This window comes from Strix uralensis, chromosome 3 (genome assembly GCF_047716275.1).
Source record: "Strix uralensis isolate ZFMK-TIS-50842 chromosome 3, bStrUra1, whole genome shotgun sequence".
Classification (NCBI taxonomy): domain Eukaryota; kingdom Metazoa; phylum Chordata; class Aves; order Strigiformes; family Strigidae; genus Strix; species Strix uralensis.
In genome coordinates, this window is record NC_133974.1 from 40,327,398 (window position 1) to 40,353,700 (window position 26,303).

The 26,303-nt window shown below is 42.3% G+C and overlaps 1 protein-coding gene across 2 annotated transcripts; it reads left to right on the top strand.

The window, feature by feature from the left end:
• Positions 1 to 1,277: 1,277 nt before the first annotated feature.
• Positions 1,278 to 26,277, top strand: NT5E (5'-nucleotidase ecto). Of its 2 annotated transcripts, XM_074862006.1 has the most exons (9): positions 1,278 to 1,622; positions 6,180 to 6,402; positions 11,706 to 11,894; positions 16,056 to 16,253; positions 17,747 to 17,898; positions 20,470 to 20,578; positions 21,360 to 21,509; positions 23,069 to 23,269; positions 24,903 to 26,277. In XM_074862006.1, the coding sequence occupies exons 1-9, from the start codon at positions 1,290 to 1,292 to the stop codon at positions 25,058 to 25,060; spliced, it is 1,713 nt and encodes a 570-aa protein (XP_074718107.1). In that variant the 5' UTR covers positions 1,278 to 1,289; the 3' UTR covers positions 25,061 to 26,277. The 2 variants fall into 2 exon arrangements, with proteins under 2 accessions (XP_074718107.1, XP_074718108.1); XM_074862007.1 differs by lacking the exon at positions 20,470 to 20,578 and having other exon boundaries at positions 17,747 to 17,836.
• The last annotated feature ends 26 nt before the right edge of the window (positions 26,278 to 26,303 follow it).

Sequence of the window (26,303 nt, forward strand, 5' to 3'; positions counted from 1 at the left end):
ATAGCCATCATGGAAGAAAATACAGGTTCATTCACTTTCCAGCCATCTGAGGAAACAAACAGACCAAATGAGTTCAGATTCCATCCCGCGGACTTTGGGTGCCCCAGGAAACCAGGGCATGACATCATCCGGAGGAAAGGAGGCAGCAACACGTAGAGCCTCTGTAATGCTGTGAGAAACATCACTTCTCTACACGGCGGGGAAGCTTCTGTTTTTAAGAAGAAAATCAGCCGGTCAGTTGCTGCTTACAACATGCGATTGTCCAAAAGTTGCAAGAAAGTATACAGAAGTTACAGCACTTCAGAAGCGAACTGTGAACAATTTCTTTCTCCAGATAATTTCATCACTTAATAGCAGTAGAAGATGTGGACCTACATGGTGGTCGCACGACTTAAAGAAGCATTTAGCGAGCCACCAGTCAGTTGGATTTGCCAAAGTGGTGATCACCCCACGCCATACCCCTAAAGAGCTGTTTATTTAAGGCATTGGCGGGTTTTCCCTTCAGCGTGCATATGCCAAACCACAGCTAAAAGCTTAGCATTTAACCACGGAAGGAAAGTCTTGAAAGCAGTTCACGAATCTACGCTGAAAACACTAGAGCTATAATTAAATCAACTCTTAAATAGTATAGCTCTTTTTAGGGCTGAAATAGCACTCTTTATTTTAAGTGTCGTTGGAGAAAGAGGAGGAGAGAGGTTGAGTGGCACCCCTAAAACAAACATTTTCATGGGAAGGTTTGGAAACTCCTTTCAGCGTACTAAACATTCACTAAGGCTTCTGTAGGCAATGGAGTTTGTCCTTTGGCTGCTGGCTCAATTTTCATCTCGTTTGACCTCGCGGCTGAAAGCCCGGCTCCGGCCCGGCAGCAGCTGCGGCGCGGTGAAGGACCCCGGGGGGGGCTGGGCGCGGGGGAGGTACGCGGGCGCGGGACGGTGCCTGCGGCTCACAGAGCCCCGAGGAGCGGCGGCAGGGGTGCCGGCCGCCCGGCGCAGCCGGCGCGGCGAGGAAAGGTCCCCGGCGGCCGCCCCGCGCCCTCGCACACGCCCCGCACACGCGGAGCACCTGCGGCTTCCGCGCCCCACGGGCAAGCGAGCGCCTTTGCTGCGGGCGGGTCGCGGCCGGAGGCTCCCCGGGGCGGCGCGCAGGCTGCGCGGGTTCCCCGGCGGCTCGCCCGCTCCCCGCCCCGCCGCGCCGCTCCCCGCGTCCCTCCTCCCGCTCCCGCCGCCACCACCATCCCCCCTCCACCCCGTTCTCCCTGGTTCCGCGGAGCGGCGCGGAGCCCCCGCGGCATGGCGGGGCTGGCGGGCGCGCTGTGGCTGTGCGCGGCGGCGGTGCTGTCCGCGGCGGCGGAGCTGCGGCTGACCCTGCTGCACACCAACGACGTGCACGGGCGGGTGGAGGCGCAGGGCGCGGGGACGCGGAGCTGCGCGGGCGCGGAGCGGGCGGCGGGCTGCTTCGGCGGCGTGGCGCGGCGGGCGGCACGGGTGGCGGCGGAGCGGGCCGCGCACCGCAACGTTCTGCTGCTGGACGCCGGGGACCAGTACCAGGGCACGGTGTGGTTCTCCCGCTTCAAGGGCTGGGAGGCGGTCCACTTCATGAACCTCCTGCGCTACGACGCCATGGTAAAGCGGGCCGGGGGGCGGCGGGCAGCGCGGTGGGGGGCTTCCCCCCCCCTTGGGTGCTGGGGCTGTGCCTCCCTTTCCTCCCCTGCTGCCGTTTTCGCCATTGCCACCTCCTTGAGCGCGTAGCGTTGCATCGGAGGAGGCCGCCGGCCACGCTAAAATCGGGGTCAAAGCCGGCCGGGAGGTAAGCGAGGAGAAGAGAAGCCCTGTGCTAGGTGACGGGCACCCGGCCGAATGAAGTCGAGAGCTTGGCAGCCCCACGGGCAGCCCGAAACCGGGAGCTGATGCCAAGGCCACACAGAGAAAAAGACAGGCAGCGGCAGAGCTCCCCTTGGGAGAGGCAGGGGCTTGGGGCGGGCGGGGGCTGGACGGAGTCTGCTGGAGTGGGGTCAGCAGAGGTATGGAAGCGAGCCCAGCAAAAGCCGGGCGAGGAGCCTGGCCTGCGACGGAGGGGTTAACCCTGGCCGAGGCTCACAGCCTGCCCTGCCAGCTTCTGCCCTGCGGGAAGGGACGGGTGGCACATGTTGGCAGTGCTGCTTTGAAGGGTGAGGATTTTTAGTTTTCGTCAGTCCCACCCTGGTCGTGTCCAGCCCCACCAGAGCTGTGGTCATGACGTGGTGTAAGCGACTGTGTGCAAGTGGCCCAGGGACTGTAACAGCGCATCTGTGCTGGAGCTCTCTGAGACGGTGCCAGTCCTGCACCTTTACTCTGTCTCTTTTGGTTGTCCAAGTGCTGAGAGAAGGGTGTGCTGAGAATTTGAGACTGAGATTGGAGGATGTCACTCCATGTCCTTAAATCTTTTGTGTCAGGACAATAGCCTATTAATGTATAAAGAATTGTCGTGGCTTATTTTGCTTGCATACAACCGCAGAAGGGAGAGAGATTAAAGTTATGTTTGAGAGTGACTGCATATTTATTTCATCCCAGTTGACAGCTTGAGGGGAAAATCTGTGCATATCGCATCCTCTGTCTTCATCTTTTTTGCCTTCTCTGGAAGGGACCGCACTTTCCTTTCCCAGGTAAAAATGGCTTCACCCGTTTCTTCCCTCTGCCTCAGAACAGCTACAGAGGGGAAAGTGATGCCCCAGTGCACTCTGCTAGGCTAAACACGCTTCATACCAGACAGACAGCTCTGTGAAGGACACAGCTCCTTGTTCACATGGCCTAATGAATTGTTTCCTAATCGTAAAACTAACATTAACAGGGTTTTTCTTCCCATTGGTGACAGGTAGGAGTGTGTGCATTCAGGAATCATCCCCACTGAGAGCTGGGGAGCACTTTGGGGTTCTGCAGTGCAGAATTAGCTTGAGGTGGTTTTTCCTACCTTTCTTCCCAAAGCTGGCTGTCGTTTCTCAGCCTTGCGTTTGCTGGTTTGACTGGTTCATGGGCAGGATGGGAGCTTGTACAGTTCCTGATCATATCACAAGAAGAAATTCTTTCAGGCGAAATCAGCAGTATTGAACTAGTGCTCAGTTTTAGAAACACATTATGTAGGAAGCAACTGCAGACTGTTTAGGAGATCTCATGATCTTTTTCATCAGAATAAGATTAAAAAATAATTCCACACCAGAGCCAGAGGCTTGTATTGGATGCTAATGCCCTAGGTGAAGTAGTCAGCCACTTGCTCTCTGTGGAGGTGCTGCATATTATAATTTGAATATTGTCAGTGGATAGAAGGGGACAGGATAGACTGAGAAACTACAGAGACTTCAGGACCCTTCTCTGCTACCAAAGAGCCTGAGGACAGATGCTGAGTGTTGGGCAGCGCTGCAGCATCTTTTTCAATTCTTCTGTCCATGGACCATGGGGACCATGCAGTGAGGATGGGGGCGGGGGGCACAGGGAGCAAGGTAAGAGCCACACTGCAGAAGGGTGAGCTAGTGTTTCTTAAAGCAAAATTTGGGAAGTCACATCCCTAACAGAAGAGGTGGGGATTACTGAAATGGTTAGAAGTGAGATACCAGAGTAGGGTTACAAACAGGATGAAGGAGGGAACATGAGTCATAGAAGTTGTTACAGAATAGGGGCAGGAGCCTTACAAGGACTTAGGGCAGCCTTGCAGCATTAGAGGTTTGTTCCACGAATGGGGCAAATTTCCTTTTTTAGGTTTGCCTTTCTCTCTTTTATGCCTGTTATCACCTCAAGCCTATCTTCTCGCTAGGTATTGCCCTCCAAATTTTCTTGGCACTAGCCTTGCTTTTTGGTGTTAATTAACACCAAAATCCAAATCAAGTACCACAGAGGCAGTAATTGGAGGGGTGATAGAAGTCTTCTGGTTTTACTTTTAAATTGCATCCTTCTGTTAATTTTTATCCTGATTTTGAAATACTTTCAGCCTGGTTTCTTGTGAAAAGGAGGATTATATGATCACATGCTGTGTGCCTGAATATTTCTGAATATTCCCCCTTGTGACTTACGCTTATGTTGGCCAATGAATTCAGATTTGGTGAAGGGATATTGCACAGGTAGAGAGTCCTGGAAACTCTGGTGTTAGGGTAGTTAGCTAGAGTACAGGAACCCCAAACGGTCCACATCCTCCTCCTCAGAGGAGGAGCTGCATCAAAAATAAAACTGTATTATTAGCCACCAGTGATTTCTCATGAACAAGAAACTTTATAACCACCCACACCATGGGAAAAGTTTTGATCAAAGCTTATATCCTAATGGACATGAAGTAATCCAAATGCAAGATACAAAGCCAAGAGAAACAAGGTTTTATAAGTGGTTGGTTGGGGGGGTTTTCACAACAAGCTAATGGCAGTTACATCCAATTCAAATTCTTATTTGAATTGCAACCTTTTTTTTGGGGGTGGGGGTAATTGCATATTTAGGAGGAACAGAAGACATATGTATCAGCCGAAAGGAAATAGTTTGTTACCATTTTGAGATGCTCTACCAGTCTGTGGATGCCTCTTCAGAACATCAGTCAGTATCAAAATGAGTTTCCTTAGCGTGTTATTCTTTTTTAAATTTTTTTTTTTATCTTTTACAGCAAATTAGATTGCACTTAGAAAATGGTTAGAAATGGAATATAGTTGGAGTACATTGTGTCTTCCCAAGTCAGGATTTTCTTAAAGATAGTTCTCAGTTCTTTTGGAAAAGTCCTGCAGCAGCATGCCGACAATTTGGCTTCTTCCCTGGGGTGTGAGTAGTGTTTTCACTAGTGTCAGCAGGAGCAGTTTGTTGCAAACGCAAGTTACTGCTGATATCCTGATTTTTCCACAGGGCCATTGAGTACCTCTCTGTGGGAATCAGAGGAGTCAGAGGTCTTTGTCTCCCACAAAAGAAAGACACTGCCGAGCAGTTGATTGAAGTACTGAGCTTCCATGTCTGTAGTGGCTTCAGGGTCCTGCTTGGGTTGGAACGTGATCAGGGTTAATATAAACTGTTTGGGGAATAAAAGTTGGAACAAACACATAGGGGTTGTTTATCTAAGTAGAGCAGAGAGGTATATAAGTCTTTTTAGATGATGACTGTGACTTTCCCCACTTAATCTTCATAATGAAATTATGAGCACGCTTTTGTCCGGAAGAGTTGGCCTGGTGGCTTAAACACCCCTTTCATGCTTTACTTAGTTGCCACCTGAAAACTTGTACCAAGTTACACTATTACCACGTTTCTACAGACATATCTTTTCCTTCACTAACACCTAAATATGCTACAAGGTTCTTGCGTATACTGTGCTTCTGCAAAGTTGCCATCTACAGAGGTTTTGCTGGCTGTTGCCAAACTTGTGGGCACAGGCGTGTGGCAATTTAGGCTGAGCATGAAAAAGGGGCGGGTAGGAGAAAGTTTCATGGCCCTTTAAGGTAAGTCCATTTTTGTTTGCTTAAGCAACCTAGAACAACTAAACATTCTCATCTTGTTGGTATTACCTTGCTAATGAATGAACCAGACTGCTCATTTTGTGTGATGGTCTTTGCACTTCAGTGTTATGGGTGCGCATATCCTACTGTGGATTGTCTGTGGAGATTCTCACTGGCTGATAAACATTAGAGCTTCCACTAGGTATTGATGATGACTAGAAAAAGATACTTTCTTGTTACACAAGAACTCTTAAATGTGAATTAAATATGTTTTTAAAAACTGTAGTCTAAGCACAAGCTCTTAAAACGTGTTTTATTTAAAGATAACAAATTTTGCCATTGGCATTTAACATTTTCTTTGGTATTTTTTTAAACAATGTATTTTCCGTACACAAAATACCTGTTTTCCTTTGTGGTTATTGTTAATCCTCTTTCTTGCAGTTACAGGATAAAAACCCAGTGGGTTTTAATCTGGTATTTGATTACAAACACCTATTTAGATAGGTTTTGGATTTCAACTTTCACATCTATCTTAATATAAGAGAGTCTGAAAAGCAAAAACCTAAACCTAAAAAAAATTAACATTTCTGTCTTCCATGAGAAACAAGAATGTACTGGTTTAGACAAGATAGGGTTTTCTTCCCTAGAACATAGATACTGTTTTCTCAAACATACCTTATATATCATTTATGAGAGTATTTAGACTGAATATTGGAGGTAGGGTTTTATATTTTCTTCTTGCTTTTCACAGGCTTTGGGGAACCATGAGTTTGATGAAGGTGTGAGCGGATTATTGGATCCTCTTCTTAAAAATGCTAATTTTACAATCCTGAGTGCAAACATAAAGGGGAAAACCCCATTAGCGAACGAAATGATGAAATATGTTAATCCTTTTAAAATAGTACATTTTGACTCAGAATCAGTAGGAATTGTTGGCTACACTACAAAGGAAACCTCTTTTCTGTCACAGCCAGGTATGTTTTCTTTAGTATATAAGTTTATATCCTCTGTTACTATTTTATTACTTGCCCACTTGTTTGAATCCAAAGACAAATGTTTTCAGCTGAAAAGTGAGAAGTTTGTTGTTTTATCCGTATTTACTTGTATTATTCAACTTTGTAACTGCCTGATTTTTAAACTGGAGAAGGCTTGTTAACATTAAAAGCCATTTTCGTGCAGACCTGAATTATTTAGAATCACTGAATTATCTAAGAATATAAGAAGGTCACTGAGATTGCAGGAGAGCTGGGGGGCCTTTGGGGTTTTTATTGTTGTTTGGGTTTTTAGATTTATATTCTTTTATATTTTATTGTTATTTATCCATTTAAACAAGTGTTAAAACATGAATACAGTTTGTCTCTAGAGTGAAATGGGTTCAAGACATTTCTCTGTGTGTTGAAATTTTGCTCTTGGATGCCTCCATGCTCAAGCCCTAGTAAAAGCAAGGAGAACTTCATATGTGTTTTTGAAGCAGAAGTTGCCCAAGATGTTTTTAGCCTCTCAAATATTTCCAGAAATTAGACTACAGAAGGAACACCCATTCAGCTTTTACCACAATTGCTTCATTCATGGGTAAAATTAGAATTGATGAGGAAAAAGACTTCTCAATTTCTGACTATTTTTTCCAACATTTAAGGGGTTTTGGTTTGTTGAATTGTTTTTTTTTAGCAAAATAAAATGGTCTGCTGGAATGAGAAACACATTTAAATCAGCTGTAGGAGATCTGAGTCACTGCCTGCTCAAAGCTCAGCCCCCCTCTGACAAAATCAGACTTTCTTCCCTGGTTTTTGCAATAGGGATGTCCTAAGCACCAGTTTAAAACATTATCCACATTGAAAAAGGACTTCATATTATTACTTCTCTTTCCATTGCTTAGTAATAAAGAAGTAATGCATAGCTTGCTTGGGAAAAGGAATATTCAGTACTTTGAGGAAGTATTAGAATATAAAACTGGTCCTTCTGTGCTTTTTAATTCCTATGCTATATGTTTAAACTATCAGGAAGTGGACGTCTGAGGTCAGAATAGACTTCTGTATCTCACTTCTATTTTACAGTGATGTGTTTTTGGAGTCCTTTCTTTTTTTCCCCCAATGAAAAAGAAAATCGATCTGTATTTTGTGTAGGCAATAGAATTTCACCTGTGCTTGAGGGCATGAGGGTAGATATCATCTGACATCATGCTAAGTTTGAAAAATGGACAGCCAGCCAAAATTGTTCTTCATTAAGGATTAATAAAATAGATCTCAGCTCATCTTCCAAACAACTGTGTTGGTGCAGTGAGGTCATCAAATTAACTTTCTTGCAAATAAATATACTAGAGGAAAACCCAGGTAGTGATGGAATGATTCTCTGAAGCATTTAAATACATTTCCAATAACATCTAGACATCGTATTGAATGCCTCGGTATGCTGAGTCATTACAACAGAGACCGCAACTAGAAAAAACAGTGTTAAAAGGGAAAGCTTGTTAGCTCCGTAGCTGGAGCCGAAGCAGCCCTAAGCTAAGTGTATCCCACAGTGTAACTGAACAACATGCAAGGCAAATTCTAACAGCAGCATTTATAGTGATCAGAGTTTTTATAATTTTCTGCTTTGCCTTCTCAGTGTGTGGAGGAACATTTGGAAGCTTTGAAAATGTGAATTCAGGGTATGTTAGTATAACTCAGTGACTATATATTACTCGTGACCTAGCAATCCTTCAGACTGATAAAATCATGATAGAGGTGGGTCAGTAATAAAATAATTATCAACCTAATTCCTTAGTTCAATGAATAAGATATGTTGTGAATTTTAAATTCAGCACCTTGCTTATCTCTGCACACTTCCTCCAGATGATTCAGTTTACTCAGACTCTGCAGCAATTGGTTTGGCATGCTGTACACTCTTAGGGCATTCTCAAGGCAAAAAGGAAGCTTGAAAATGCTGAAACGTGAATTCCTACATAACTGCTTTCTGTGGAAATCTTTTGTACGTGTGATTTCTTCTATTGTTAAATCTCAATAATTTCCACATAATTACGAAATTACAACTTGTACTTTTCATAGTCTGCTTAAAACAGCTATCAACATACTTGAATACAGTATAAAGTCCTTAAATCTCAGTGTTTCCATTGTGAAGGAACAATTAATCTCTGCTGAAGGTATGTTAATGTTACTGTTTGGAAACCATAGGGATGGGGAACTCTTAGCACAATTTATAGATTACAGCCAGTTGGCAGTTTTTCTAAAGTTCTCCTCCATTTTGCTGTATGCAGCTGTCTCAGCTGAATGCCCAGCCAGTTTTTGCACATCCTGCAAGAGTTGTTTATAACTTGGCACATAGACAAGAGTTGTCTATGTATTTGCTTTGCGCTGATAATCCCAAGACCATCTTTCTAGTATTTGATGGTACCAGCTCACTTGCTTTAGTTCTGCAATGATGTAAACCCCACAAAATAGTCAATGTCTTTACAGGCCCAAGAGATGCTACATACACTTTCAGTGGTGTGAAATAATATATTGTCCACTGTCTTTTTGTATAAGGTGAAAACCCAAAGCTGCTTACTCTGTAACCCTGCAGGCAGTGAAATGTTTACTAAACCTATCAACTTGGCAGAGTTTTCTAAAATGGAATTTTAAATTCCATTTATTCCACTTTATTCACACTAGCTTGTGTAATATTTTTAACATGCAGCCAGTTCTTTTTCCTTGTTCATTTATAGCACTGTTTGGATGTTTTATCTGAAACTCTACCCCATTTAAAAAGAGAAGAGGATGTCACATCAGTTTAATGGCTTGAAAGAGAAGTGAAATACTGAGCAATAACTAACTTTTAAATCAGCACTTTATTTCAATTTATATTGTTTTGAAAAATGCGCAGTTGAGTGCTAAGCAATATATTGCTTTTTGCCTGGTTTCTCAGAGAAATGAGCGCTGTGCAATTGCTCTTGCAGTCCCCTGCTGTATAACTTTTGATCCTGCTGGCCCATTTCAGCTCAATTAGATCAGGTGCTGAGATGACTAGGATACGAAGCTGTGTGAGATGCCACGGCTAGGTCACAGAGAGGGGGTGCAAGAAGGCCCTGCAGCCCCCAAGCAGGAATCCCTTTCTGAGGGTGAGGTGGGCAGCAGGCAGTCGCTGGGTTGGTAGTGCTGCTGCCTGCCCCAGCACTGGTGGCTGCCTGTGCCCTGCCGTCACAGCCCCGGGAGAGAGACAGACTTACTGGCATGGGACAGGCCTTGTTTTTCCCCTCATTATGCAAGTAGGTTGGTTTGTTTTAATATATATTGAAGATTAATAATAATACGTCCTCAGTATATGATGCATTGTAGACCGCAGTGGCATAGAGAGGTAGCAGAGCTGTTGCTGGTGGGGAGAGCTTGGTTATCATGGGCCACCTGGCTGCGTACCATGGGAGAAGTTAGCCTGCAGGCCACTGCGTGCTAGCACATCTAGTCAGTGGCTCACTCTTGCTCTTCGTTTAGAGAGCTCAGCTCTCTTTACAGAACTGGTCTCCACACTGTGGTGTGCATGGCTGGTGTAGCTGGTCCATGGGTGCAAGACGAGCATCTGAGGGGCCTATGCTCAAGGAGTGTTTCTCAGACTTCCCCTTTTGCCAGTAGCTCTGCATCAGGCCAAGCTTCTGTCAAGCATGAGGATGTACAAAGAGGGGCTAAAGCCGGTGGCTTCCTTCAGTCTGGAGAAGGAAGGCTAAGGGGGAACTAAGTGCACTCTTCCACTGTCTTAAGGGGGTTTATAGAAAAGACAGGGACAGACTCTTCCCAGAGGGGTGCAGAGAAATGACAAGAAACAATGGGCTTAAGTAGTACCCCAGGAAATTATGGTGGGACCTAAGGAAAAAAATTGTTACAGTAAGAGCAGTTAAACCATGAAACAGGTTGCCCAGAGAGGTTGTAGAATTTCAGCTTGCTCGGACAAGACCCTGAGCATCCTCAGCTGGCTTTGAGTTCCTGCTTTGAGTGGATTTTGGACTAGATGGCCCCCTGAGGTCCCTTCCAACCTCAATTAGCTTATGACTCTCTGATTCTAAGAAGAGGTCCACTGGAAGAAAATGTGGGGATGCACTGCACAATTCACTCTGCAATGTGCAGTACAGAGATTCCCTCTGGCAGTAACAGAACTATTCAATGGGTGTGGTGGTGAACCAATTTATGTAACCCTCTTTTATCTCTTCCATTGTAGCAGCTTCCTTTTCATTTCCTGAGACATTTTGCACTGGATTGTGAATTCGTTTCACTCCTCCCTTTGTTATGAAATAATGTAAATCTTTTGACTTTAAAGGCGTATTTCAAAATGGTTTGATCAAAAAACTCTTCAGGAAGGAGAGGAATTAGGTAGAGGGGGAATTGGTAGAAATGTTACTTGGTTGTCTTCACTGGAAAGTTTAGGATTACAGTTTCTTGACTCTTCTTAAACTCTATTCTTAAAACTTTGTGGAAGAAATTAGACTCTTACATAGGAAGTCCTTTTGCGCAACCCAAAACACTGTGTCCAGGATAAAAGTGCATGTTTGTCTAGTGCTTTCATAACTGTTTGTCATGTTAGAAAATTGCAGCGGGCACAGAAACCTTGTAGAAAGATTGTGAGTTTCCCAACATTGTGGTCCAGAAAAGGTTTCTTCTACCCAACTTTCCGTTCTTTAGGTTCTTGTTTCAGGATGGTAGCTCAGTTGTGGGCTGTGCTGTATTGGTATTACTGAGAGTGGTTCACATTAGGTGAGATAATTTGTGTAAAAAGGCAATTCAGAGTTTAGTGCAGGACTTTGAAGAAGGTGCTGCTTAAATCCTCAGTGGGAGAGAGGGGGAAAGAGCGAGATGAGTATGGAGTAAAAAGAGAAAGATTTAACTCGGGAGAAGATAGAAGATCTCAAAGAAATATAATTTGGGAAAAAAAAAGCTTTATAGTACAATACAAGTTTTATACTCAAACACTTACTGACATATTTAGTTTCCTTTCTCTAGTTAAATAACAAAAGCCATTCAATTTTTGATCCCACAGTTGGTGTCACTGGAATTTTTTTATGGAGTTACAACTTGTTTACTATAGGCAAGTACATACAACTCAGTGCAGGAATGCTGTATTCATCTAAGCACACAGGTGCTCCTGAGAGACTGGAGAAGATCAGGAGCTTGAATCAACTAAGGGCATTTGAAAGCCACTGACACTCAAAGTTCCATTAGTTTTACAAAATAGTATCCAATATCAACTATTTTTAAAAAAAACCTCTAGTATTTAAGGTACTTTGTAAATACATTCATGTTTGTTCTTTTTTTTTAAGGGGATGATATAGTCTTTGAAGATGAAATTGAAGCATTGCAAGTACAAGTGAATGAACTTACTGCTATGGGAGTGAACAAAATAATTGCACTAGGACATTCTGGTTTTACTGTGGACAAAAATATTGCCCAAAAAGTGAAAGGAGTGGATGTTGTAATTGGAGGACATACAAACACATTTCTCTATACAGGTATTTTACTTCCTATTAAAATGTTGCTTCTAAAACAAAGCTGAAACTGTTTCTCTTTAAACTGGGAGAACTTTCACAAATATAGTTTAGTGCTGGCTGTACTGGGCCGGATTCATAGCTGGTACCTGTCCGTAACTTCCATGGAAGAATTTAAAACAGTCTGTGAGCAAGAAGTGCCCTAACTCACTGAACTGTTCCTTAATGCTGTGGATGTTCGAGGTGACCTATACAAAGTAGGACAGAGGAAATTCTGGTGAATTACTGCCAAACGTATTGTATCTGTTTCAAGCTCACACATGTAAACAAGATGTTTACATTTAACGTTGTATGTGACTTAACAAAAACAGTCAATCATTTAAGACTTCAAAAGTGATACCAATGTTTATTTTCCATAGAATGTGATTCTGTATTCATAAGTCTCCATTAGCCCTGTCATTAAAAAACTTTTCCCAAGTTTCCTGTCTTTTTCACTTCCTCTTTTAACCTCTGACTTTATTCTTCTTTCCCCTAGAGATAGACATCATTCCAGAGATGAACACTGTTGATCTGCTTTCTTCCACAGCAATGCTACTTTAGGTAGAACCTGCCATCAGCAGCTTCTCCAGTGCTGCTGCCTTCCCTGTGCCAGTGTGTAAGGACACAAGCAAAAGAAAGGCTGTTTATTTTAAAACCATCAAAGGTAGCTCATTAAATTTAGCAGAAACTTCATTAACTGGTTGAGAGTATAACAGGGACTCTGTAATTTTCAGCAAAATTTCCCTTGTGCCCCAGCCACAGGGGTAGAACTAGGTACCCTAGGATCTTAACCACTTATAGGTTTGACACTGTCCTCTCCTCTTTCTACTCTTCTCCTCTCACTTTCTCATGCCTGTTTTTGTCTCATCCAGGCTTTCACCTTTTACTATTCCACATGTTAAACAGAAAAAAATAGCATGCTACAGTTATACATTAAGCAGTTCAGAATATCTCTTGAAGTTAGCCTCAGGGACAATTTATTATGCAAAGCATTTACACACCTGCAAGTCAGGGGCTGCAAACACTTAGGGGTGCAGCAGAGAGGTGACCAAACTGGAACAGATGGCAGGATCATCCATCCCAATGTCTTTTCTCCAAGAGTGACTGAGGCAGAACGGTGAGGGAAGAGCGGACAAGCCTGTAGAGATGCTGTACTCAGATCTGACCCTTCTCCCACCAGCTTGCAGCTCAGGGACTTCCCAAGCCCGAAGTAGTGTCTTGGTATTTACTAGTTCCCACCAGAACTTCTCTTCCCTGAACTTCCCCCATCTCCCCTTGAGCCCCTTCAGCCTTTTGCCTTCACAACAACTGGTGGCAGGGCATTCCAACACTGACCTGCACTTCTTGCAGGGACCTTGGTTTTTTATCTGTGTGCAGCCCTTTCCCCATTGGCTGCAGCAGTTTTTTCAGCAGTTTTATTAAGGTATTTTAAGATGGGAAAGTCAAGGATGCACATAGTATTCAAAGTGTGCATTCATTGTGGGTTTACACAGTGGAATCCAGATTCTTTTGCACAGGCTTGTTGTTCAATGGCTGTATAGAGTTGGTGCCTCTAAACAGTAACCATAGTAGTCAGAATGCATTATTGGGTGTGGTCCAAAGAGGTGCCGCTGTTCACAATTTGGAATTGTGATCTGAAGTGCTCCACGAGTTGAGGTATCTGAGTTCATATCTGTAGAAGTTCACGTGCACATCTCTTGTCATCCCAGAGAGTACCCCACTGTCAGACTAGACTAGGTCAAGCTGTTCCATCTCTCCCTATTTGAAGCTGTTCAGGATTCACAAGGCCAGAGATAGCACATGGGATGGGACTCTGCAGCCTTCACATTAAAGACCTCAGCTGGGGGTGGGTTCTGATCCCTTTTCCAAGGGGTGTACTGCTTTGATAAAACAAGTCTGTCTTACTTTTTTATTAACACTGGAGAGGTGAGAAAAGTAAAAAGTACGAAGAAATATCTAGGAGAGATACACCAAAAAATATGTATCCACTTATTTAGTCAAGATACATTTTTTGACAGAATATGGTCTGAGTATATAATTTTTATTCCAAGTGCTGAGAAGCACTTGCTGATCCATCCAGGAGCACCATGAATGCATGTGTGAACCATTCCCTTCTGAGTCAAAGCCATCAGCCAACATTCACAATGAAATAGCCACATCTGTGCAAGTGATTTGACTGCAGAGTAAACATCTAATTTTAAGTGTCTGTGTAGGTGTCTATGTATTGGGTTTGTAGAACTGATTCAAACAGTAACAGTAGTTTTAGGTTAGAGCTTTTAATTTCTGGTTTACATCAGAAAGGATGTTCTGAGAACGTAGTGTGTTGGCTAAAACAAGGTAAGAAAATAGGCAAGCGTTACAGGTTCTTCCGTTACCCAGTATGAGTTTGTGCATTTGTAATGAAACAGCATCTCACACTTTGACTGATTCTAGTGCTGTTTTCTTTGGGGATAAGATGCACTGAAAAGTCTTTTCATTTCAGAAGGAACACATCTATGTTACAATGGAATAATGTCATAATGATAAGTATTGCTTCAGAAAGCAAGAAATGAATAAGGCTCTGGACAAGCACTTAATCATGCACAGCTGATGTAAACTAAAATGATGACTAGAAAGCATAGCTTTCTCTTGCTAATGCTCTGTTTATTCGAGGACTACACAGGGCAAGAGATCAAAATGGATTCATTTTACAGTTCAAAAAAACCCAAAGCCACTTTTGCATGCAGGGTTCTCATTAGCTACAGGAGTTCTTAAATTCTTCCCAAAATAAACATCGAATGGTGAAGAGGCACCAACAAGAAACCAACTCTGTCGGCCAGTCTAAAAGTAGAAAAAAGCAGTTCTCTGGTAAATTTGGTTCTACTTGTAGTTTGTTACAGCCATAGTCCCTGGAGAAGAGGGGGGATTAGAGGTAAATGTGAATCATATTGGCGTTCTAGTGTGGAACATTTGTCATGCTGCTTATTCCAGGATTTCATATTACGTAAAGAGCGGTAAATGGAGGGAAACTGTTTGTTCTGTGAGCAGTGAAGTGAAGAGCCTGCTTTCCTGCGGATCCACGTCCTCTGCGCCTGCTCCCCCATGCCCCTGCCCCACCGGCACCCCAGCTCTCGCCAACACATGGATGGGAAATGCCACCAGCTTTGGGACAGGAGCAAGCAGCAGGCGTTGGCGTGGCGCTGCAGTGGGGCCTGCCACGCAGCACGCAATGCCTCCCAGAGCTGCCCGGTCCTGGTCTTTGCTGATGGGGGGGGTAGAAATACTGATGGGAATATCAGCGGGGAGTGATACTACTCAGATAATACTGTCAAGGAGACAGGGACAAGGCTGGTACCCTTGAGACAAGAGCTGTGCTGTGTAGTTTTCTTTGCCACTTTCCTCCCCTGCGTGTTTTCTGAACGCTGTGGTAGCCTATGTCAATTGAGCTCTCTTTTCTCTGTAAATGCCTTCCTTTAATCTGTCTGTTTCCAAGTCCTACATCTAATCATCCTTCAAACTTTGCAGGTTGATAGGACTTTTAAATACATGACCACATAACTAATGCTAAGGAAGTTTGCTTTTGCAGAGAGTTTGCAGCCTCTCTAAAATTTTGGAGGCTAAGTTTGGTATAGTAAAAAAAATCATTTGGGTGTATGCACAGACTCACAGAACCTGTTGTAGGTATTCTGACTACATATTATCAATAAAAATAGTTCAGACTTTTTCATATCAAGAAGTCCTATGTATGTTTTACTAACATTCTCATTTTCTATCTGATACAGAATAATGTAGTGTGAAGGTTTAACAATAAACTTTTCAGCCAGAGACTGGTATGTGAGCATTACTGAGAGGTTTAGATTGAAATAATTGGAATGAAAAGTTCCTTTGTTGCTATTGTGACATGATGTCATGGAGGAGAGTGCTGTCACAATTTAAAAAACACTGTGGCAGTTATTAGAGCTCATGTCCTGAAAACAACATTGTCTCTTATGAAATCGCATAACTGAACAATCAAATGTGTGCTTGTTGTCCAGTACTTTCATTGTTGTTTCTGCTTAATATCCTATTTGGTTTTTTAAAGGCTGAGAAACATTTGAAGTGTCATTCTAATAATTCCTTGAAGGTCACATGAGCTGAAGACCAGCTTTACATGCTTGTTTCATGCAGGCACCCCACCCTCTACTGAAGAGCCAGCTGGCCCATATCCGTTCATGGTTGACTCAGATGATGGGAGAAAGGTGCCAGTTGTACAAGCTTATGCTTATGGAAAATATCTTGGTTACTTAAATGTTACATTTGACAAGAAAGGAAATGTAGTTGAAGCAGTTGGAAACCCCATTCTGCTGGACAGCAGTGTTCCTGAAGGTATGTAGCCTAGACATTTGCACTTGCCTGCAGCACTTTACTACAATTCAAGTGTTACTATGTTAAATACACAGTACAATGTCAAAGAAGAATTGAGCTTTCTTCCTGAGCTTGCAGTTCACTTCTGTATAGGGTTCAGGCTGTGTTACAGGTGTACCCATTTGCATCTACTTTTCTTTCTGAACAGTGGCCTTTGGATATGCACAAATTCAGTGTACGTTTTTGTCTATTTAAAATCACTACAAGTCTTTTTGTAGGAACTCAGGTGATACACTACCTCACCATTTAGCAGACCCCATTTTAGCTAGCCTTGTAATTATGATTTAAAATATTATGAAGACTAATTTACACTGATTTGCCAGAGGCTGGGTTCTTCAGAACAGAGTTTAGGGCAATAGAGGAGAGTGGAAATGTTCCAGAAAATAATTGGAGTACTCTGGCAATGTGCAAATATAATATACAAACCCAACAGCTTCTTGTTTTCAATGCTGAGTGTGTTCAGTGTTTCAGCTCTGAAACATTTAAAGAACTGGGAAGAAGAGAGTCTCTCTGTTGCTTTCTGTTCGTAACTCTGTCCGAGCTCTCTTACCTACTTCTGTATTATCCGGGGCTGGTTCTCTAGTCTTTGTTTCTTGTACAGTGCTTGCTGTATGAAGCTCTGAGCTTTTATCAGACTTTCTAGGTTCTACCAGAGTATTTATTTCAAAAATCCTTTAAAAATGATGTGTTTATAGATATTCTTATTTACTATGTTATTCTCAGTGTTCTATTAATGTAATGAGATGATATAAAGAGGCTTTACATTCTCTCTCTGATATCAGTAAAAGTAAAAATTCAGATACACAGGCATTCCCATTTTGTAAATGTTGCTGTTGCTGACAGTTACATGACAAATTGCTTAAAATTAATAGCTGATATTATCTGTCTGTATATACAAGTATCTTTGTTTCTTTTTTGAAAGAATTAGATTTGTACCTGGCAGACAGATGTGCATAGAGAATTAATTTCTATCAAGGGTTCATCCCTTGACATTGATATTTGAGCTAGTATTCCTTTTAACACTACATTAAATGGAAAGAAGCTATAATTAGGGGGAAAAAAAGGATATGATGTCAAATATTTAAGACCAAGCTCACTTGTCTATTAAAAATTCTTGTACAGAATTTCTCATCTGTCAAGAGAGGTGCTAGAAACCCCATTGGTCAAAGGTTAGAACAGGACTAGGCAGAAATATTTTTAGGTGTTACAGAGGAGATAACCTTGCTGTGGCACAGGAATAGCTTGTTCATTTGATTGTCCTGTCCTGCCTGCTCCCTTTACAGTCTTTGTTTGAAGTGAGTGTAGATGTCATGTTGCTTGAAGAGCCTTTAGGGAAAGTGTAACATTTCAGAATCATGAAGAGCAGGGTTTTTTCCTAAGCTTTGTATTCACTGAAATGTCATTAATATGAGATACGTGCAATGCTTATTTTACACTTTTATACTACTTTATAGATGAGGACATTAAAGAAGAAGTGGAAAAATGGAGGAAAAACCTGGGGAATTATTCTAAAGAGATTGGAAGAACTAGTGTTTACCTGAATGGTACAAACCAAGCGTGCCGTTTCCAAGAGTGTAACATGGGAAATTTGCTTTGTGATGCTGTGGTAAGACATGGCCACCATAGGTGACAATCACATCTAAATGTTACTCCAGAGCTATCAGATGAAATGCTCCCAGGCACCAAACTATCAGCACACAAGCTCTGTGCTGCTTTCCAACACCATAACTTCTGGTGCGTCCCTAGAATGATCTGTCAGAAGCAAGGCTATAATGAATCTTGCTGTATAGAGGAAGGAGCGGTTTATTCTTTGTATATATCCGCATACAGAGAATGGCTTGTTCACAGCTGTCTCTGAAGCTGCAGTTTTAAGAGACACAGCCATCTGCTCTAAAATCCCAGCCCATTCCTCAAGCAAGGAGGAGAACTCGGCTCCCCTGTCCTTCTCCCGCCCTGCTACTGGTCCCCTGCTCGCAGCACTTACCGTCTGCCCTGTCATTACTCACTGAGCTCTGCTGTCACCCTTTTTTAACGCACTAGCCCAGGAAAAAACCTTCTGGGTAGTTTTTTGCAGAATTACTGAAACGAATTGTCCCTCTGAAGAGCCTAAAATGTGCCAGCTGAAGCAAAGGAGGGGGAAAGGCCATACACACAGCTGCGTGCAGAAGAGGTAAAAGCCCCCAGCACCCAGCTCAGAGGGAGCCACTAGCCCCTGCTGCATCCTGACAGATATCATTGGGCTTAACAGTCACGTAGCACCAGAAGGTCTCTTTACAAAAAGTTGCTTCCATTTTTTAAATTAGCTGGTTTTGTTTGTTTTACTCTCCCTCAGCGGCACCATTTCCTTTGGGTGCTCCAGGGAAAAATGTTCACTAATGTGACTCTTTCCAGAAAATGAGCATTGCCATAAATGTCTGGCAGCATTGCCACAAAGTCAGGCTTTGAAATTGCTAACAGTACTGTGTGAGCTCTTGTTTTAAACTGCCTCTTCTCAGGAGTGGAGAGTTACAATCCATTCATTGATTATGAGTTACGAACTTAAGAATATCTCATGGATCTGGCCATAGGCAATAACTTTGATCACTAAGCTGGAGCCACAAAGCATTTACACACCTGCAAGTCTGAGGCTGCAAACACTTGGCATAGGGGTACAGCAGAGAGGTGGCCAAACTGGAACAGAGGACACGACCGACCATCCCAACATCTTGTCTCCAAGAGTGACCAAGGGGAGTGGTGAGGAAAGAGCGTACTCCTGGACAAGCCCATGGAGATGCAGTACTCAAATATTTGTCCATGGCTCCCACCAGCTTGCAGCTCAGGGACTTCCCAACCCAGAAGTGGTGTCTTGGTATTTGCTACTTCCCACTGGAAGTTCTCTTCCCTGAACTTGCCCCATCTCCCTTCGGCTGCCTTCAGCCTTCACAACAGCCAGTGACAGGGTGTTCCACCACTGACGTGCACATCCTGCAAAGACCTTGGTCTTTTGTGTGTGTGCAGCCTGCTGCCCGCTGGCTGGATGCCTGCTGGAGGCCAAGGAGTAGTCCTTGCACTGGAACACTTGGTCCCTCTCCAACACTCTTCACACCACTCATGATTTTACAGGCTTCTCAAATATTTTCCTCCCATTGTCTCTACCAGGTCAGACAGTCCAAGCATACATCATCATTCTATGTTCAGAAGCTTTTCTGTGTCTTTGACCATCCTTGTCACCCCTCTCTGAATCTCTCTTACATTTTTTATCATTCTTGAAATGAGAAAAGACACTGATTCATATCTAGCCTCTGCATGCCCTTCTTGATTTTATAGACTTCTGTCATGTCCTTCTTGTATTTCTTTTTCTCTGTGAGACTGAAGTCATAACTATAGTCATTCCTGTACAAAAACTAGTCCATCCCTTCCATTATCCTTGTTTCTTTTCTCAGCTTTTTTCTGTTCTGCTCAGTTATTTCTGAGGATTAACACTGTAGGCTTATCATCGTTATGCAAGTGAGTAAATAGCCAGTCTCCATGTTCTTTACTACTTAAGATGCTGCAAGCAAATACTATCTTGTCCTTACATTTTGTCAGTCTTGCCACTGTTGGAGACATGATGCTGTGCAGAGTAGACTTTTGGGTCTTTTGATCCAGTATACCTGTTCCCTGTTCCTCCACTCTTCTACATCCTTCTAGTTTGCCAAGACCATTCCAAATATTAAAAACCAATCTTGGAGAAGCTGAAAAATCTTAATTTCCTGCAATTTACAACAAGAGCTAGATTAATTTACACATTCCCCTACATGTTTTTAATGTACAGCCAAATTTAAGGTACTCTTCACTTCCCAGTTGTCCAAATATGCTGAAATCATTTGTCTTTATCATAGTCATTGGAATAAAAAAAAATCATCCTTCCTTTGCTTAGCTGACCTGCTCTGGTCGTGTCATATACCCACAGACTATGGGAAAGTTCATTACAGAAGAAGGGAAATATTTTTCTTGTTAAAAGTTTAAAAAAGCAAAATACTTTAATGTGGTTTGCCTTGTGTTTTTTTAATAATTATTTTACAGTGGGGCTGAAGGTAATGTCAAAGAAGATATAAAACCTTTGCCTCTTTTCAGTCTCAGATTGTATTGGGTGTAAATTTCCAGAGCCTAGACTAAGTGAAGATTAAAAATCAGTTTAAACATTGTCCTTTGGTAGCTTTATGAGAATGTCAGACGCCCGGATAAAAAGTCATGGAACCATGTTTCAATGTGCATCCTGAATGGAGGTGGGATACGGTCACCCATTGATGAACAGAGCACTAATGGTATGTAAAATTACAAACTGAACGACAACTTTATCAAGAAGGAAGAATCAAGTTATCATGTAAGCCTGAACACAATGGCCTTGTTTTGATGGGATTTGCACAGTGTTTGGAAATGATTTCAAACTTTCTCAAATGGTTATCCATCATTAGAGCACAACTGCACTCAGGCTGACATTATCAGAAGTCACTAGCATTGTTTGTACACAATGCTTTTTATAATTTCCCTCTCTCCTTGCTGCCTTGAACAAAGAAAGAGTGGATATTCTTCACCTCCTGCTGTAGAGGGCCATCCAGTATGGTCGATGGGAGCCTTCTGTAGTCCGCTGCAGAATAAGTAAATTCTCGATTTTTCTGAGTGCTAAGATTTTACAGTTTTTATTTTCCTGATAAATGAAACCTGAAAACAAATACCTTTTTCAGCTTAGCTAGATCTTTCTGTAGGACTATGTGAGTAAATCTTAAGCAACTGGAAAAACTGCCTTAGTAAGAATAGCTGTGTTTCTTCATCTTAGGTTGGTGGTTTGTAATCTCTTTTAGTAGAGTTATTGGAATAGCAATAAATGCAGTTACATCAAACTCAGATTTATTGGTCTTGATACTTGCAGGATGATAAAGATGCAGGTTCTTTGACCGGGATAATATATGTGATTGTCACCTCCACTGGCCCTCATTTTCTTAAATTATATTTGCCATGTTCGTTGTCAAAAACATACTGTTAAACGATCTTAAAATAATTCTGTAAATTAAAAAAAAAAAAGTAAATAAAGTCTCATTCCCCCAGGTAGCATTACTGTGGAAGATTTGCTGTCTGTCTTGCCATTTGGAGGTCGTTTTGATTTGGTAAGGGTAAAAGGCTCCACTCTGAAAGAAGCTTTTGAGCACAGCGTGCGCAGATACGGAAGAGGAAGCGGAGAGCTGCTGCAGGTTGGAGGTACGTTTTCTTCCTTCCTCTTCTCAGTTTTCCAAACCAGCCATCCCTTCTGTTGGTCTGGAAGCCTCTTTAAGAATGGAAATCAAGTCGGGCATACATCCTAGCCCTGCTCCTCACATGTGCCAGCTAAGTAACACTCTTTGTCCTGCGTATGTTTAATTGAGCCGCTGCAGCACACAGGCCATCACTGTTCCCTTCAGCAGAGACAGGTTTCCCAGTTGGTCCAGTAACCTGTAAAGGCAGCAGTTTAACACTACGGTTAACTACAGGAAGATGTAATTGAGTGTAGCTGTAACACAGTAATAGCTACAACAAAGTCCAGTTTTCAGTTCTTCACTGGCAGCCTACCTGAAACCCCAGACTGGGTATCTTTGTCAGTTACTGCAAGGTTCAGTTTATCAAAATAATTTTGTGTCATTGCCTAATAATTGCTGACAGTTTTAGAGTTAATCCAAGTGGGCTATGGAATGGCTGCAGTGAATTTCTAAATATTTTAGGGATGAACAGTTTATTATTAAAAACATGGGCATTTCTTGAGTTGCAGCTTCCCATGTATTTATCCAGATGTGTACTAGGCTACAGTCATGTTTATTCGTGGTCTCTCTGTGATGCAGCACAGATTTTATTGTTTATTAAGCAGAAAAGCTAAACTTCAAGGGCAGGGGCTGATGGCTTTCCCCCCCTCCATGCCTCTGCCCCCACATATAGGCTGGTGATGGGGGCCCTACCCCCCAATGTAATCTGGAACCCCCACAGGTCAAGGACCCAACCCATGTCTCGCACTTTCACCAGTAGGTTACCACATTCTTAGCTACCACTAAGGTAAAGCAGCAGCAGTCCCTCTGCTTGCTGCCTCCTCACAGAAAAAGAAGATAACTAGTAGCCCTGGAAAGGGTTCAGGACAGAAGATCCAGAGCAGGAAGAGTGCCAGGGTTGGAAGAGCGTCTGTGCTTTGGACGAGCTTTAGTAGCTTCCTGATCAGCAAATTCTTGGCAGTGCTGTTCTGGGGGCCTAACTCTCCCCAGGCTTTGACCGAAGAAAGCTCACGACTAGAAATGTTACTTCTCCTACTCCTAGTGAGTAGAAACCGCAACTTTCAGCCCTGGCCTGGCTTTCTTTTTCAGGACAGTACCTATTATCCATAATAGCCGCTAAGTTAGGGTGGCTGGCTGGCTTTAAAAGAAGTCATTTCAGCCAACAAGCCAGGGGAATGAGAAAGCATATGACTACAGAAATAAGGGAGGGTATTTTTATCTTGCAGTATCCTGATCCTATGACTGGTAAGTTCCTTCTGTGGAGTAGTGAAGACAACAGATGATCAGATAAGTAACTGAGGTGGGACAGTGCTTCAGCAATTCTCTAATCTCATGAATTTTCTTGCATCTTGTGTAGTATGCAATGAAAACAGGGCATTAACTGATATAATTCAGAATGATACAACCTCTCAGTCAGAGAAGCTAATGTAAAGGGTCGGCTGAAGATAATGGAGGACGCTGCTTCTAACCCTCTGTGTTCAATAGGCACCACATAAAGTGGCACTCAAACATGTATTTTTGTAGGCATCCACGTGGTCTATGATCTCTCCAGAGCCCCAGGAAGCAGAGTTGTTAGCTTAGAAGTGCTTTGCACAGCCTGCCGAGTCCCAACCTATGTCCCACTCCAGATGGATGAAATATACAATGTGACTCTTCCATCCTACATGTTATTTGGAGGAGATGGCTATCATATGCTGAAGGACAAAAATCTCGGATACAGTAAAGGTAAGTATGGGTACTGACAGGATAGCAGACAAACATTTCCCGAAAGTTAAAAGATCTTTCTGTAGTACAAGTCTCAGACTTTTTGCTTTTACTGGATAGATTAAATTTGCTTCTACTCTGACTGCTCTGGAGTGCTAGTTTTGGTTGTAGCCAGCAACTGTATTCTTTTTCAGTTAAATCACAAGAGTTTCAAAGAGAAATTGAGCCTTACCAATGCAGCACTGCTAAAAGAGCAGTTCTGAGATCATGATAAACCAGAAAAAAAGCAAAATACACACTAGAGTACATATTATGTGTACTGCCTTGCACTTGGACTCGTTACTAAACAGTACATCAAAAGCGCTATTTTAGACTTTAAATTGCCACTGTACAGAAGTATTTGCAAAGACAGACTCATCACCTCTACTACTAAAGGATGTGCAGCTCAGGTGAGCAAGAGGGCGAGGGGAAAGATGCCGACTTGCTCTGCGGGAACTATTCTGCCCCTCCAGAAGCAGCAGGACTCTTGTGAGTTCTGCGGGCAGCAGCACGCAGGGTGCCGACAGACACCACGCTGGAGAGGTAGGAAGGAGGTGTTTCACAATGCTCTCTTAAGATCCTCTAAAGTTGCATGCAAACTGTTATAAATGCTGCATTCATACAACTGACATGTACATCTTTTAGGACAAAGGGAAACATGAAAAAAATGTTGAGATTAAAATTCATTACTTCTGAAAACACAGAGAGGATGTAGTGCTGTATTTTAAAAAAAAAAAATGTATCTTCTAGTAGCATCTACATTTTGCAGAACTTTAATTTTGTATGTTCGGCTTCTAGATGGTAAAAGCACACTTTTACCAAAAAACTTTTCCTTTTTGGACTTTCATTACAGACTATTTTTTTGGTTCCACAGGCTGTTTCAATTTAAAATTGATTCTTACAGGTAGGATTTATGTTTTAAATTAGGTTCAGCGTGCAGGTTGCAAATTTGGGGAGGCTGTAGTTTTCAGTACGTATCTGTATGCAGAAATAAATTCATATAGAGAGGAATTGTTAGGAATAATGAAAGGGAACAACTTGACAGGTTCTGGTAAAGTTTTACAGTATAGCAGAGGGGCAAAACTATGATTACTTTTAAGATGGAAGTGTTGCACTTTAGAATTGTAAGAGCTTGAATCAGAAGGGGCTCATGACATGGTTGGCAACAGTGACTGAAGAGGATCTTCCACTGCAGAAAATCCACATCATACTTTGTGTGCACGCAGCAGCACACAGACTAGAAATTCTTCCTGAAAGAAAAACCCAGTTAAATTTGAAAAGGTCCAAGCGGTAGCTTTGCCAGATCTATGGCACTCTACCCCAAGCAGGTGGAAGACCATCTACCTAAATCTGACTGGAAGTTACAGCGGTGACAGATGCAAAACAAAACAAAAAGCGTGCCAGACAGTCCAAAGAGAATTCTTCTTTTATCTGTGCACAAGAAACAAGTCTCCACACCCCTACACTGTCTTGCTGTGTTCTGATTCAGCATGGCAAACTGTAGAAAACAGTTTGCTTTAAGATTTGAGCTAAAACTGCAATTTTTAGACAGGTTTTTAAATTTTGGTTAAGAGCTAGGCTGCTACAGAGGATACTAATTTTTTTGTTTGTTTAGGTGAACCTGATATTGAGGTTGTTTCCCGTTACCTCCAGAGAATGAAGAGAGTTTACCCAGCAGTTGAAGGTCGAATAAAGTTTTCTTCTGGAAGTCTTATTGAAGCAAGTCTCACCCTGATTTCTGTATTGTTCACTGTCACATTCTTGCATACTTGAGTTTTGCTCCCAGTGTTTTTGTTTGGAGGAAGGCAAGAGGAGAGATGATGATAATAAAGGAAAAAGATCACAGTTCTCTTACACCTTAAAATGAATGAGTGTTTAGGTTTCTGCATGTCAACAGTAAACAGCACAAGCAATTGTCTTTAACCTGGCACTGTGCAGAGTGAGTGGGCAGAATTCATGACTTCTCTTAGTTTGGATCAGCAGGTACCCGCAGTTCAGTTTGAGGTCTCAAGAAGCAAAGTTTCAGTGAATATTAATACTCCCTCATAAAACAACCACTGACTGAAACAGGGATACTTTTAACTTGTTGAATTCTTTTACCTGCTTTAGATAGAGTTGATTAAGAATCTGATTCCAGTAACGTAAACAAGCTTCTATAAATGAGTTTATTATAGGTGTATATACCTTTCTTTGATCTCTACTCAGGGTTAAAGCTTTCAATCTAATAATACTACTTTCCTTCCAGTCATATTTATCATACCTACTCCAGTGCCTCAAGGAGCTGGATTAAACTCAGTGTCATTAAAAGCATGAGATCCATTTACATGCAATTAAAAGCTTCTCCATTTTAGTTTTGAAGATGCAGCATCTCACTTATGTTTTCCATTAATAAAGGATGCAATGAAAGCTTGATTTGATTTTGATTAATTTTAACAGATTGAGTATATCTACTTCACTATTTAATATGACCAGCTTGGGGACTGTATCTAGAGTGAGAACACAATCTATGATTATGTTTCATACAAATATGGTCAGTTTTACACCTTCTTCCAAGACCAAAGCACAGGACTCATGACCATTACTCTGTATCAGCAATGTGCAGAGAGAATGTGAGATACACACATTGACTCCTGCAGCACTGTGGCAGCATTTGGAAGTTGCTCAGTAATGGGGCTTTTTACAGCATAACCTGGCTTTATCTTAACTGTGGTCCTAACTCAAACGTCTGTCTCTTCTATGGGGAGGCTGTGTTTAAAAAAATTGCAGTTATAAGACATACGCTAATGAGTATAAAATCAGAAATCGGCTTAAATGCCAAGTTACATTTCTGACACTTTATCAAGAAATGATTGCTCATAAATGAGTGCAAATGATGATTATTTTTTCTAAGATCATTCACATCTGGAATTCTGGCATCGACATGTTTCCATGTTTATTGCTGTATTAAACTGATCAGTGTTTTGAATAAACCTGCTTTGTTTTTCTGGAAAGCGCACTATGCACTCACTTCTTAAAT